We start from the raw sequence: 15806 nt of genomic DNA, 5'->3' as shown, positions 1-15806 counted from the left end.
TGTAGAGCAAATTCGGTAAAAGACATGAAGAAGCGGCTCTTTGCAATCGATTCAGTGTATAAGCTCTATCTCTTCACTTAGCACTCTATTTAAATCGCAGTGGATCAAATAAACGAGTTTTTTTTTCTTCAATCTTTATCAGCAAAGAACAAAAATAGTAATTGATAGCGAGTAATGGCTTTCTGATATGGAATTAGCGTACGAGAAACAGGTTCAATTTTTGATCTCATTCCTCTATTGTAACCAGTAGTTTTAGCTGCACTACTTCAAGTTTGAGTATTGGATTCATATATAAAGGTAACCAAGAAAGTTCTGTCGCCTTTTGTGGAGGTATGTTCCATTGGCCCTCACATCGTGAATTGAACGCGAATGGAGGTAAGGCGAAAGTCTGTTGTTGGCAAGGGCGCCGATCCTGGGGGGGGCAGGTCCCCCTCAAAGTTCATGTGGGGCCCCCTCATTGTATTTGGAATATACAATATTTGGCATAATTTGAATGCAATTTGTCTTAAAATCCTCATATATATGCCACCTGCATCTGAATGGCCCCCTTCAAATTTACAGAGAAATCGGCGCCCTTGGTTTTTGGTGTGGGAATACTATACTACCTGGTTTTGGCAGTTCAATTTCACCATGAACTTTCGTAAGGACAGAGTGAACATGGAACCTCTACAGAGTGTCATAAGGGCGTGTATGCTTTACGAGTTCAAACTGGGGTCAAACGCCGCTGCAGGGGTTGGAAGATATGCCAGGCCTTTGGTGCGGGAGGGTACCGTGACTACGCGGACAGTGTAGCGATGGATTAACAAGTTTAAGAACGATGATGAAATACCCGAAGACACACCACGTGCCGGAAAACCAACACGAAATGTCCAAAATGTCCAAAATGAAGATCTTCAGAGAGCAATCGAGGCGGACAGTGGCCAGACATGTGAGAAACTTTGACTACAATTTACTGTGAGTGGAGAAATCACTCTGCAGCACCTCCATCAATTTGGGAAGCACTACAAGTTGGGTCGATGTATCCCACACGATTTGACTCCGGGCCAGAAGGCAACGCGAGCATACACTTTTTTATGTCTCGTCTGAGGAAGAAGCCATTTTTGGACAGGGTGTTGACAGGTGGTGAGAAGTGGGTCCTATACGAAGCTCCACGGCGCCATCATCATCTGTTAGCATCTCATGAATCGATTCCAAGCCGAAACCAGCACTGTTCCCAAAAGAAGGTCCTCCTGTGTGTTTGGTGGACTGCTCGTGGCATAGTGCATCGGGAACTGCTACCAGCTGATCAGAGCATCAATGCAACTGTGTAGCGTCAGCAGTTGAGTTGTGTTCAAGAAAAACTTAAAACTCTGGAGCCAGACTTCTTAATCGTAAAGGTCCTCCTATTACAGGAGAAAGCTAAGAACCACGTAGCTAGAATGACCCAGGACAACGCTTTGGATGAGAAACACTATTACATCCATAATAATCCCCGGATATTGCATCGTCCGATTATCACCTGTTCCATTTCGTGGATAATCACCTTAGAGTACGCCAGTTCAAATCCCTTAGATTTACAAAATGCACTTGATATCTTCTTCGCTTTATGGCCCGCTAATTTCTATCGTGATGGAATCTTTGGCCTTCCAGAACGTTGGCAGGTCATCGGTGCTGATGGGGATTATTTTTAATCTTCCAGGTACGTCTTAGGTGACATATCGATATTCGAAGGTGGTGGTTAAAAAAGAGAGAGGACTTTCATGATTACTTTTATAGGTTGGAAGTCTACCGAAGTTTTACACTGTGAAACAAAACTCACTTTTTCATCCCAATCGTCGCTCGAAAGTTAAAAGTATAACGAACGAATTAACACTTTAAAAAAATGTGACATACCAGACATAAGCAAATATGTACTGTGTATGATGATCTGTACAAGCTTCTATCTATTTGTCAAATGTGCCATGATTCTGAACGAATGTAATTTCATGTGTGTTCACTACGCTAATGTAATTTTTTTCTGTGTCGTTTTGTCTACTTTAATGTTAATCACTCAGTAATGAACGTGTAATAAAATAAATACATTTACATACAACACTTTACATAGCTTAATACCAATTTCTCATCTAGGCCGTTTGACATAGCTTCATCAGCCCCAAACTACACTAACGGACATCTAATGATCTAAAACACAGTGAATACTCTTAAACCCTCTAATTTCAATAATTAAGGTCGCAACAACTTGTAATACAAACAATCAGCTTAACGTGCAAATAATTCGAATATCAAATAAATTCAGTAGCTAATTTAATATTTCGGTTCAGTCCAGAAATAAATCAAGTAAGAAATTAATTCTTCAAAATATGCAAAACAACTATATAATTCCCAATAGTAATAATATCACAGGTCTGCAAAAATAAAACAATGCTAAGCTGTTTGGTTTAGTTAACTGATTCGTATGTGTTGGGGTGCGCTGAATCCAGGAATGACAATAGTTTTGTCCTGGGACGTCTGGATTTCGAACAAACGGGTGGTCATTGTTCAGTTGAGTCGATTTTGTTTAACGTCCTTTTCAGCAGCGAGGCTATATAAGACGGGACCTACTGATTAACGTGGAATCCAATCACATGAGCTCCCGCCGGGAATCGAAGCCGGTTCTCCCACGCCAAAGGCCAAATGTGGTGATTGTTGAACAAAAATATGAACACAAATATGCGATTTATAGAAAAGCCATTAACAGCGTAACATAGATTAATGTACAGAAACATACACACACGTGAAGACAAAAAGTAATAAAAATTAATACCACCCTCAATCAGATTACTTGTGAAATCGTCATTTTTTAAAAGGTCAAACTTCGTTTGGAGCTTGTCCTTTTGTAGGTGGCTACCGGAAGATTCCTAAACAACATCCAGCAGTAGTCTGCCATCATCGTAACACTTCAATTCCCCTGATGCCGTCGTTCCATTTCTTTGATATCTTGATGCAAACGCTCTCCCTGCTTTTCACTCACTACTCCCAAATTGTCAGGAAAGAAGTCAAGGTGAGAGCTGAGACAATGGACAATAAGCTCATGGAGCAACCAAGTTTTCGGAACTCGTGCAACATTTTCCCCACCATTTCCTTGTACTGTGGGTCGTTTTGATTTCCCAAAAACGTTTTGACGAGCACAGTAAAGGTAACCCAAACTCTTTTTGAGTTGGAGTCATTGAACTAATGAAATTTTTGTCGGATATGAGTCGGGTACTCGCGTACTCGTAGTATTTGAGCAACAAACAGTGTAGCTAGAACTACTTACCAACGTTTTACAAATCTAAGATGTAATCTTACTAAATTCGTTTTATGAACAGATTTATTGTTTCTGTATTTTCTTTGTAATCTCGTGCTCTCATTCATGGCACATTACGATATGTGTCAGTGATCCCAATTCGGACCAATATACATGTATTTTTATGTTTCGAGGAGCAGAAATACATTTAATCTTCCATGTTCATTTTTATTTTCGTGTGATGCATTTGCAATTTAGCGATTTCTAGCTACCTGTTTGACCACGTTACATTTCGATTGTGCAAAAACTTGACGTCCCGGAATTTGACGTCTGGGTTATTTTCGACTTCGGTGCACTCAAAAGCGTAAAAATTAGCTAAACTTATGCAAACAGCTTTTTAGTTGCAGACCCGTGTGTTTAAATTGTTTATAAAATCATTTCTTATAACATATTGTTCACGAATCACGTATAGTCGCTAACCACACCATAACACATTGTTTGCATTAATCTGCTATTACAACTCTAGTTAGTTGAAAAAAAAAAAAAACGAATAACTACTAGTGTTAAGCAACTTATGTAGGGTTGCTAAATTTTTCAGAGAAAAATAGATTTTACGATTTTGACAGGACAAAAAGGAAGATATATGGATTTTCAGAATTCACGTATAACTTGAAATGCACATATGTACGGCTTCATATCATAAAGCACAACAAATTTAGTTCGAAACTAGGCGAATTTCATTAAAATTAAATGCAACACACGACACAAAAAAGGGTACCATTTTCCGTTGGAGCTCATGTGGTTTGAGTCCCGTGTTAAACTGTAGGTCATCGTCTCATAACCTCGGTTCTGAAAGGAACGCTAAACTCTTTCTTGTTTTATAATTGAATTTTCAAGAAGACTTTGCATTAGTGTCCGAAGTGGGGGGAAAAAAGCAGACGCGGTATGTTTTATTTCGATTTTTACTCAGTATACCGGCTATCTAAATGTTGAAATACAGTGAGGATATGTTGCCTAAAAGATTGCATTTCAATTTACATAATGACTGAAAACCACTGGAGAGCTTCTTTCTAGTTACGAGATGGGGGGAAGGGGCCATGGAGAGACTTTGATCCATCGCCATCAACGTTCTGATACAATAAATAAATATCCCTTTATATTGTATTATAGAGAATTATACATGAAAATGCTAAAAAAAAAAAAAACTTTTATATTAACGATTTCCTGCGGGAAAACTGCAGGCACCCTACTCGACTGAGGGGTATTCCAAACCTTCGGAAGATCCGCCCATGCTCAAAATACATTTATATGCATTAAGGCAAGAAGATACATGCATACACAAGAAAGAAATAATTCATATGGCACAACAAACTATAAACTAGGTGAACTTTTTTGACGATACCACATTAAAAAACGGTAGGAAAAAGATAACAAAAATGTAGATATTGTTAACCTAGAAATTATTATTGTTAACCTAGGAATGTCTTGATCACTGAAATACCAGAGGCGGTATGCTTTCATCACGGAAAAACCAGAGGCAGTATGGTATACCACCGCATACCGTCTTACTTCGATCACTGCTTTGCACCCCTTAATAGTCCCATATCCTTATTTTTCTAACCTTCAAAAACATCCGTATAGGACATATCGAAATTTACGACTTGGAGTTCTGCTTTCATTAGCTCACAATAGTTTCTGTTCTTGACATCAATATATCTCGATCGATCGAACGTGTGATATGATGAAGACAATGTTGACAGAGGAAGACTAAGATGCGAAACCAAACTAATCTTAAGATTAGGGCGCTTAGTTAAGGGATAAAAACACAACCTATTGCTTTCCCTCTCTGAATACTAATTTACATTGTTGAGTTGTTAACAGTGAGTTTGAAATCAGTTTCTCTGATTTTATATATATATATATATATATAGACAGTGGCGTATTTAGGGGGCTTCCGGGCTTAAGCCCCCCTTCCGAAATCTTACTTACTATAGTAAAGTATATGAAATATCTTGCAGAAATTTCACATTTTCAGGCAAAGCTTCCCCCCCCCCCCCGAAGTAGATAATTTTCGTAAGTCTCGTACTAGTCTTTCCAGTTTTATGACGGGGGGTGGGGTGAGACAATGTTACTGTTTACAATAGGTTTATTGTTTGATATGAATGTTGTTTATCCTTGACAATATTTGTATACAATAGATGTTTTATTTTTTATTATATTTTATTGATTGTTTATATTATTTTCTACTGTATTCAGGAATGTCGCTTGCCCATGATTAGTCACGTAGGCACAAGTTTGTTTTGTAATTTCTAAGAAAAGCTTATATTGTTTGGGGGAAAGGTAGAACACAGGTGTGCGTTAAAAGTTTTTATTGTATTCAGGAATGTCGTTTGTTTGGGGAGAGGAAGAACACAGGTGTGCGTTTAAATTTTTCTATTGTATTCAGGAATGTCGTTTGACCTTGATTAGTCACGTAGGCACAACTTTGTTTTGGAATTTCTAAGAAAAGCTTTTGTTTGTTTGGGGAAGAGGTAGAACACAGGTGTGCGTTAAAAGTTTTTTATTGTATTCAGGAATGTCGTTTGTTTGGGGAAGAGGTAGAACACAGGTGTGCGTTAAAGGTTTTCTATTGTATTCAGGAATGTCGCTTACCCTTGAATAGTCACGTACGTATGGGAAAAAATTCCAAGATTTGTTTCTTTTAATGATCACGTGATAGGTAGACTTGTATGAACTTGTTGTTGTTAGGACGCCATTTTGTTGTGACGTAAACGCTTAAATACAGAGTTTCAGGAGAGTGTTTTATGTATTACGCTATGGCTCCCGTTCGCAAGTTAGTTTTTACCGAAGTCGACGACGTGGAGACATTATCATCGCCTCCTGCGGGAACTAAGAAGTTAAAGACCGACAACAGGGCGGATTCCCCGGACTCTATTGAAGTAGTCTATATATCATCTTCGGATGATGAAATTTATTCATCATCTTCGGATGAAGAAGGCGAATTGGAGGAACCAGAGACACCATCTCCAACGGTGTCGCCAACGCCACCTGCATCACCATCCCTGTTAAGCCGATCCAGTTCCAGATTTTGGAGTTTAAACTGTTCATGTTCCAGTCAGAAAGTGGATCGTGATTGTGTAATAGATGCAATTCTTAATTGGGACACTGATAGAATATTAATTTGTGGTGGATGCGCAGAAGCATTGGCTAATCAAATGGGGCATGACTGTTTGTTTTTGAGTCCAGAGGAACTAGAAGATCGGGCTCTGAAATCTTTGCTGGACGTTGAAGTAGAGGACTTATTTTATATATATATGCGAGAACGCATATTATTGGTATATTTACACAAGAACTCTTTTATGAAGCCTTTTTTGACTTAATTGAAGAAAAGGAACCTAATTTTTTGAGTGAATTAGTTAAAATTTTTGAAAGCAAAGACAAAAAGAAAGGCTTTGCAAAGTGATTGTGCGTGTGTGTATGCAAACTGAAGTGACAGTGTTTAAAAACATATATTCTCATATTAGTGGTGGTGGTGATTATATTTGTGTATCTTGTAGTGACAATAATATTAGTGAACTGTGTATTTTAAAAACTATAAATGTATACTTACGTTTAAATATTATTTCCTGTGAACAATGCACGTTGAATCTTCGACACCGGTGTTTGCTTCTTCATGATACTGGAACTTTTGCTGTACAGCATTTATCCAATGAAATAACTCTTATTGATTTGTTTGAAGTGTTTGAAGAACATCATAGTGAAATCTCAAGTATAAACTTTATACGAAAAACGCGAGAATGTTTAAACAACATGGAATTTGTAGGACAAATAATTCCGTTTTTGTTGAATCGTAAACATGAAATTTTACCATGTGTTAATGAATACATTATCGACATACAAGGTTTTAAGATTCCAAATAAGGAATTTATTATTCGTGAATTTTGTTTAATTGCATGTGATGATACAGTAAATTTCCATTGTTTAGTAAAATCTCCGATTGAATACAATCAATTATCTTTAGGATGTCAGAAACAAGTTGATTGGTTAACATCAAACTTACATGGACTAACTTGGAATAATAAAAACGGATATACTGTATCACATATACGTAACCTTGTATATCAATTATGTTTGCAAGATGCTACCTTTTATTGTAAAGGTGCAGAGAAATCCATTTGGATTAAGAAACTATTTTTGTTAGATAATGTTATTGATCTTGAATCAAAACAATGTCCACCATTAAATGAATTATGTGCAAATGTTATGAATGAATATTGTTCTTTTCATGAACAAAATATACAACTTGAGAAAAATCAGGTTGTGCATATCGAAATGCCCAACAACTTAATTTTTGGTGGAAGTTTCAACGATCAACAGCATTAACTAACATGTTTTCAATGATGTAACTTTACTTTTTAATATTTTTATGTTTGTGAAATGAAACCACAAGAAGTAAAATTTGAAACTTTTATTTAAAAAAAATCTTTTTTTGATTTATATATTTATGTACATAATATATACAAACAATAAAATTATTATTTCAGATAAATATTTTGTTTTCTTTTTAAAAATTTATTTACGTGGTTATATACAATTTTATCATTCTTTTTTAATTTTGTCTTATGAAATAAACTTAAAGTTTTTTCAAATGAATTATTGCGTACTATATGATACATGAAAAATAACACGAAATATCCACACAGCACAGATTCTTCGTCTTGGTATGGTTGACTATTTACATAATAAACTTTACTATTTTTACATAAGAATGAATGAATTTCTTTTGGCACAGGCATTCGTAAACTATCGAAATAAAATCCTTCATGATTTTTGTTTATGTATAGTCCAACCCAATGACTTCCTGTGGAATCTGATGTATCAAGATTAATGATTAGTCCAACAGGAGTTTGCACTGTTTGTGGAATTGTATCAATGGAATAAATTCCGTTCACATATGATCCAGTTTGTTTATCACTGAGAAGCACTTTTAAAATTTCGTCTGTATACATGATTTTTGTTTATTTCTTTAACGGAGTAGGAACATATTTATCACTGGTATTGTTCACAAACAAAACATAGTCATACACTTTTACATATTCACTGTATAATAAAGCTTCATGCACACTGCACTTGTAATGTCCAAAGCGATGATTATAATGTGCACACTTTGACACATGAAATCCTAGAGATGTGTACCGTGGACAGTCCAAATCCTCGAGATTGATAATATCACGTTGAAGAATTTCCTGCAGAAAGTCCTGACGAGCTTTGCCGAAAGTGTAAACAGATGAAATATTTGTACAATATTTGCGAAGAATTTCTTTAAGGTGTGAGTATTCGACATCTCCTTCATGCCACTGGATTCCATAAAAATTATCACACAAGTATTTGTTTGCTTCTATTATTGTTTCACACAGTTCAGTATTAGCGCACGGAGGTTTAAATATCCAGCTTTGTATGAATGGTATATTTGGATTAGCTATTGCTAACTCTTTAACAATAAGTTCATCGTCGTCCTCCCCACGGTAAGCGGAGAAGTGAACAACAACCCTCATGCTACTCAACTGATTTAAATTTAAAATGAATTATCACTATATACATTCCTATCTTTATCTATTTGTATGAGTGAGTCAAATTGAGCATACACAATACAAGTGATTGGTTGTGTTAATGACTCTTTAAATGATACTTTTAAATTAACGGGAATGATCCCATGTAGTATCATCCAATGTAGCAGTAGGGGATAGAATAAATGCATAAAGAGTGTATCCATGTGGATATTCATCATAGGTAACAGTATGGCCATCATCTTTATAAAATATTCCTGTACCGGAAAACAGAGTCTGGTAACTTAGAACGTATAAATTGTTTGAAAAATCAGGGGTGAGGGGATTGGGAGGAAATGATTTTGAACCAACTTGTAGTTGCAACTTGTTAACGTTAAAGTTTTGGAATTCAAAAGGATTAATTTCTGATTTCCCATTAAAGGCTGCGTTAGAGACAAATCCGATAACGATTGCTTTAGGTACATTTCCAAGGAACAGATTATCAAGATTGTATGAATTTACTTGTTGAGGTATTGTATATGATCGAGTTTCAACTCTTGTAAGAGGTAATTTGGCCGTTTCATGCACCATACCTGAATTTATTTCCATACCAACATGTGCAGATGTGTCAACACGTCGTGCATACATCGTAACCTCTTGAAGCACTACTTTATAAGATGTATTTGGAGCGTGCATTAAACAAAACATATCTTTTGTTCGGTGTAATTTAATACGAAGACCAACTTTGTTTGGAAGCACACGACCTAAACTTGCAATATCAACATGAATACGTCCGTACATTTCAAATGGTGTACTATTTTTAACAAAAGCAGCACGTTTATTAAACCCTGTATTTGTTTCATCTAATGAATTAAATTGTTTTGCGGTATCTTTGTACCATAAAGAAGATGTAAGATGAGTTTGCGAAGCATCATTTGAATAATTTAACAAGGTTTCAATATATGCACGATAAGGATAAGATCCAGATGATGAACTAATTAATTTATCATTTAATGAAATATCAACTTGACTAAATAATGAATGTAAAAAGTTATTTACTGGTGCAACTACATCGTTTGCATCTAAATTATTACCGTTTGATTTTGTAATTTTACAACGTACATAAAGATAAAGATAAGCAGGATGAATAAATTCACCTGTTTCACCAGGAATAACAAATTCAATAGGTCCTTCTGAAGTTAGTGTAGAAATAGGACGATATTCCACATGAGAGGTTGCTTCTATCGCAGTTTGTGTCATTGGAACAGAAAATAAGTCAAATTCTGAAGTACAACACTCATGGCTATTTGAATTAAGTAAAGCCATTATGAAAATATATCTTTAGTCTTCCTTCTTTTTGTTTTACGTTTAACAGTACGAGAACGTTTACGTTTGATTGGTGGTCCAATTCGTATTACAGGAGCTTCGTATTCCAATTCGTATTACGTTTTCGTGGCCGTCTCTTACCGCTTCCAGATAGTAACTGACCAACTTTATTAACAGCTTTTGTCTTTAATGTTTCACCAGCCTCTTTTACACGTGCGCGAACGGATTCTTTTATTGGACGATTTTCTAATACATCCCCTGCAACTTGTATACCTGTTTGTAATGCTTGACGACCTAATGCTTTGGCCCCTTGTTTAAGGAATGGTAATGCAATACGTGCTAAACCTTTAAAGAAACTACCGATACCATGTCCACGTTGATAAACTGGTCCTGAAAAATAAGGTATTCCACGACCACGTTGATAACATATACGTCTAGATTTCATTTCTTTTATTTAGGAGCAGCGCGTTTAAAATGAAGTGTTACCGTCAATGTCCCAGAACGAAATGGCAAATTTCGCCCTGCATGGTCCTTTAGTAGTACTTCGATATTGTTAAAACAAAATTTTGAAACTGATAAATAATGAATATCTTGAAATGTAATTGGTTGCACTTTTCCGTATTTCACATTGCAAATTGTTGCAATACGTAATAATGGTGCCTTGGTATCACCTAAATATTGATATTGTACAATATCACTATACACAAAAATTTGATGTGGATAACCAATATCAACGTAAGGTTGTTTAAATCCACGTTTAAGTAAAACAAGATCTTTATTTTCAGGAAATCCTAATTGTAAAGACAGTGTTGGTGACAATGTAAGTGATTTAACACGTTGATCACATTCTACGAATACTGTATTTGACACATTAAATCTTATGAATTTGGAAACTTTATTTAATTCTTCGATTAAATGGTACACGGTTGAATAATATCCCGGTGTAATTTTACTTTTCTGAGGTTCCCCATCTTTTAATGTAAACCAAACATCATTTTCACCTTCGATAACATTATGACATGTTAGCGGAATGTGTATTTCACTTAAACCAACACACCAATCGGATTCAGATAAGCGAATAGTGTTATTTAATTGATTAATAAAATGTGACGGACTATTTTTTGGATATACATCATTACTAGCATTTGAAACGAGTGTAATGTAAAAACTATCATCAATACTATCAGAAATCATTTTTGCTTAAAGTGTAGTGTTAAGTTTGAAGTTCCAAATTGAAATGGTAGTTTTTGCCCGTGTTCATCTTTTAAGTTTACTTCTATCGTGTCAAAATACTTTTTCTCTACTTTAACATAGTGTGGTGTGTGAAATAGAAAACATTTGATGCGTGCATGCTCTTCATCATAAACATTCAGTTTTCGAAGTAAAGGTCCAACATCTTGTTGTTGCTTTACAACATCAACACAAACATTTACTTCAGTTGGAATATTATAATCTAAATTGCACGGGAATTTTCCACGTGGTAGTATTCTTTCTTGTGTGTTTGGTGGTTTTAAGTATACAACAGGAGAAAAATCTGTTGAATGTTCATTAATAAAACCTAAAATGTGTTGTAATCCTTTTGTAATACCAATCATACATTGATCGGATGATTTTAAAATATGTGATATAAATACTTGATTTTTATTTTTATGATATCTTATAATACGTACATTTTCAGGTAACATATCTAAAATACTTTTTATAGAAGAATAATATCCTGGTATGATATTAATTTCGTGACGTTCATGTTTACCATCAATTACAGTATTTATGGTAATTTTTTCGTTTTCACCTACATTATAAAAACTCCAAGGAATATTGATTTGTGTTAATGCAACACCCCATTCACCATCCCTTAAATCAATAGGTTGTGCAAGTTTTACTCTGTACGATGCTGTTGTATTATCAAAAAGTTTACTACTTGCGTTTGAAGGAAGAGTAACGTAAAAGTCGTGTTTAAATGTTGAATTCATGTTGAAGACTGAATAGATTTTGCTTTAATCCATGAATTCATACTTGACGGATATCCTAACCACTTTACATAAATCCACCCCTTTTTTCGTTTAAGTACTTTTTCAATTAAATAATTTTTATTTGAATTAATTATTATTTTTTGTAATTCTTGTGCATAAAGTATTCCTTTAATTTCATCACCATTCCAATCTTTTAATTTATAAGTTACTGGATTTGATTTAATACACCGATCTACAACAAATATTTCTTCCGACCATTTTGGTAAATATCCTTTTTCTAACTTGTGTTTATATTTACTGACACGTACATAATCACCCGGATGAAATTTACATGTTAATTTCTTTTTCGCGGTTGATGTTCCATATAACGTGTTCCATACTTGATTAATGTTAGAATCATTTACTTCTGCAGGTGCCATTTTAATACTTCTGTGATACGAATGATTATAGTTATGTACAATTTTATCGAGAACATCAATATAACGATAGGTATTCTTTGCTGTAAAGTATCGATACAATCTTTCTTTTAATGTTCGTATAAAACGTTCTGCTAATGCACATTTAATTTCCGAATGCACACTATAATGATTAATTTCATTTTCTTGAAATAAACGTTTTACATGTTGATTATAAAATTCACCACCTAAATCTGTTTGTACATGAAACACGGGTAATTTTAACTGTTTAAAAATTTTTGTGATTGCTTTAACCATTTCAGGACCCTTTTTTGTTTTTAATGGAACGCAATACGCATACCGTGAGAAAATGTCAATACAACATAAAATATATTTATAATTATTATTATACTTTGCAATATTTTGCATATCTGCTAAATCCATTTGTAATGTTTCATTCGGTGCACTAACATAATATTTCTTTCGCTCGAAAACTTTTCGTGCTGGTGCATGCAATGTATACGCATCTTGTGATGCTAACCATTCTTTTATTTTCTTTTGTGATAATTTAGTTTTACGTTGCAATGTTTTAATACTAGATAAAGAAGCAGGATTTGAATAATCATAATATATTTTTGATAACTTTGTCATTTTTATTACATTTTATATTCTTTCCAACCTTTTAAAAAATCTGTTTTACGAATTTTACTACTAATAACTTTCGGTGTACTCACAGGAGTAGAAATAAATTCTTTAGGAACATTAAGTTCTTCTAACAAAATTTTAAACTCTTGAATTCCTACTGGTTGTCTTGAATATTTTCGCATACGAACAACATCATTTACTAAATCTATAATATTTGAACCTGGAATTTGTTTCCCATGTATCTTTACTGTTCCTGATTGATCCCAATCTATTTTATTCGAATTTATTAATTGCTTAATTAATAGATCTGTTTTCCTTCGATGTGTTTTCGGTACTGATTGTAAAATGTCCGATACAACGGGTAAAATAGAATGATTCTTTTCTTCAGATGATGTTGATCCTTGAATTTCTTTTTCAACAATAGGTAATGTAACAGGTTTTTGTGTAGATGAATATTGTAAATATTGATGTAATGCTTGCTGGTACATTTTCCATTTTTCTTCAACACTAAGATCATGACGTTGTAAAATATTACTCATTTCTTCATCTAATCGCGATTGATGTGTATCTATAGACTTAGCATTTGATTGAAATTGATGCATTGCATTCTCAGGAACTAAAATCATTTTACGTAAGCCTGACATGATTTTTATCTTCCAAAAATACTACTTGCTACAGCTCCTAGAATTGGACCTAGTAACATTGGTAAGAACGCACCGCCTTTCTGAAGTAATATCTTCCTTTTCTTGTTTAATGCTGTACGTTGTTGAGAAAGAACTCGCAAGATCTTTTTATGTCTACGTAATCGTTGCTTCTGACGAGAATTTAAAGGAATGTTCCCTTTTATTGTATTTTTAGCAACTTGTGAAATGGTTCGTATTAAATCACCTGACGCATTTTTCAAAATATGTTTACGTTTTGCTGCTTTGCATTTACACAGAGCACGGAGTGTGCTAAAGTGTTGTTTCACCTTCAACATCTTGATAACAACTAAACATACACTACGATTTCATCGTCTTTTACGCTTGTGTACACGTACATTGTTTCATCGGGAAATATGTTTGTACGAATTCGTAATGCATCATTTGTTTTCTGTGTTAAGTCGAATAATAAATAAGTATGAGGCGAACGTGTTACTTCATCAAATACATCAACGATATGTTTACTTTGTCGTGGCATGATTTGTCTTGCTAAATATTGAATTTGTAATTTATCACGTGGATTTTTAAATACTATAATATAATGTGCATTTAAACTAATATCACGTGCATATTTTCCTTTTGGAAACAAATTTTGTACTATAAATATTACAGTTAATTTTTTATGATGTGCATATTTTGTAAATAAATTTGCGACATCACCATTGGTTTCAGACATTAAATCGTCTAATATTAATAATGAATTTTCTTCAATGTGAAAAGTATTCATATCTGGAATTCCCTCTACGAATCGAATATTTGCATGAGAATCTAAGTGTGGTATTACTGCCCCATAACACCATACAATTTCACGAAATGTTGTAGTAAACATATGATCACGTTTATTAAGTAGACGATTTACAAAACAAGTTTTACCAGCCCTTGATGGACCAGCAATTAAAATCGTAGAGGGATGATTAAACTTTAACATCTCGTTATCAAATGAATGCATGGAATAGAAAGCTCACCTTTTTATACATTCGCACACACACACACACACTCTCACTCAACAAAATGTTAAATGACTAGAATATTTAAAATGACTAGAATATTAAAATTACTAGAATATTTAAAATGACTAGAATATTAAAGTGAGTTCTTAATATAATCACAATCAATAAGAGTCAATAAATAAATAAATAAAGCTTCAATATGAATTTTAACAAAGAGTTTGCATAGCAAACAAAATAGCACGCACACACTCAAACACATTTGGCGTTCGTGGGTCAAACGTTAAGTCTCTTGGTAACCGTATAGTAATGTCCTAGTCTTGGGTACGTCATGTAAAAGAATATCGTCTTCGTCATCAATACGTTTACGTTTGTTAACCATACGGTGTGTCTTGGTCTCACGTCTTGAAAAGATTTGGAACCCACGTTTACGGATAATACTTGTAGGATTTTCTATTACTACAGAATCAATTTCTTCTCGCACTAACGCATAGAAGCTCTCAAAATTATTTTTTTCAGAGGTTCTATGGTTCAGTGTTATCCCCCGAATTTTGTAAATGTGCCGAAATTCCCCTGCAGCATTTCTAAGCCGCATACTATAGTTTTTGGGTCCTAAAGCTATGAGAGTGATAAATTCCCACCCTTCATCTACTTCATCAGTTAAATCCCCAAGATAATTACCCAACTGTAACACGGGTTCCTCATCTTTCCGTTGTAAAAACATAATACTGTCCGTATCACAGTAAAGTGCTCGTTCAGGTCCTACAGCAGTCAAAAGGTCATAAAGTTTAAGTCTGGCCCACGAAGTAATAAATGCTGCTAAGACGACATTGGAAAATCCTAACGGGGTGTTATCATTTTCCAAGTCCTTGTAGTTCATTAGTAAATGCCTATCACTGACTGGAATCACTGAATGAACTTCATATCTTGCCGATGAAAGGTACCTAAGAAACTCTTCTGAGTTGTTGAGGATTGCACACTTCATCGTGTCCGGGCGTTGACCCCATTTCCCATACAGCGAATTAAGGT

At 34.5% G+C, this 15806-nt stretch overlaps 2 protein-coding genes across 2 annotated transcripts in view; one reads left to right on the top strand and one right to left on the bottom strand.

The window, feature by feature from the left end:
* LOC145680557 (guanylate cyclase 32E) overlaps nt 1–15806 on the top strand; it is a 966530-nt gene that overhangs the window by 547015 nt on the left and 403709 nt on the right. The window lies entirely within an intron of this gene.
* Nucleotides 7763–8799, bottom strand: LOC145681318 (uncharacterized). The gene has a single exon (XM_081752978.1). It carries the CDS (start codon nt 8797–8799, stop codon nt 8263–8265), a length of 537 nt encoding a protein of 178 aa, XP_081609104.1. The 3' UTR covers nt 7763–8262.

Source organism: Thermobia domestica, chromosome 3 (genome assembly GCF_964235325.1).
Source record: "Thermobia domestica chromosome 3, izTheDome1.hap1.1, whole genome shotgun sequence".
Classification (NCBI taxonomy): Eukaryota; Metazoa; Arthropoda; class Insecta; order Zygentoma; family Lepismatidae; genus Thermobia; species Thermobia domestica.
Note: the sequence above shows the minus strand (reverse complement) of the source record. Positions and strands in the feature narration are given on the sequence as shown.

Excerpts from the sequence above, each read along its gene's own strand:
- LOC145681318 (XM_081752978.1), bottom strand. The coding sequence starts at position 8,799 with ATGAGGGTTGTTGTTCACTTCTCCGCTTACCGTGGGGAGGACGACGAT.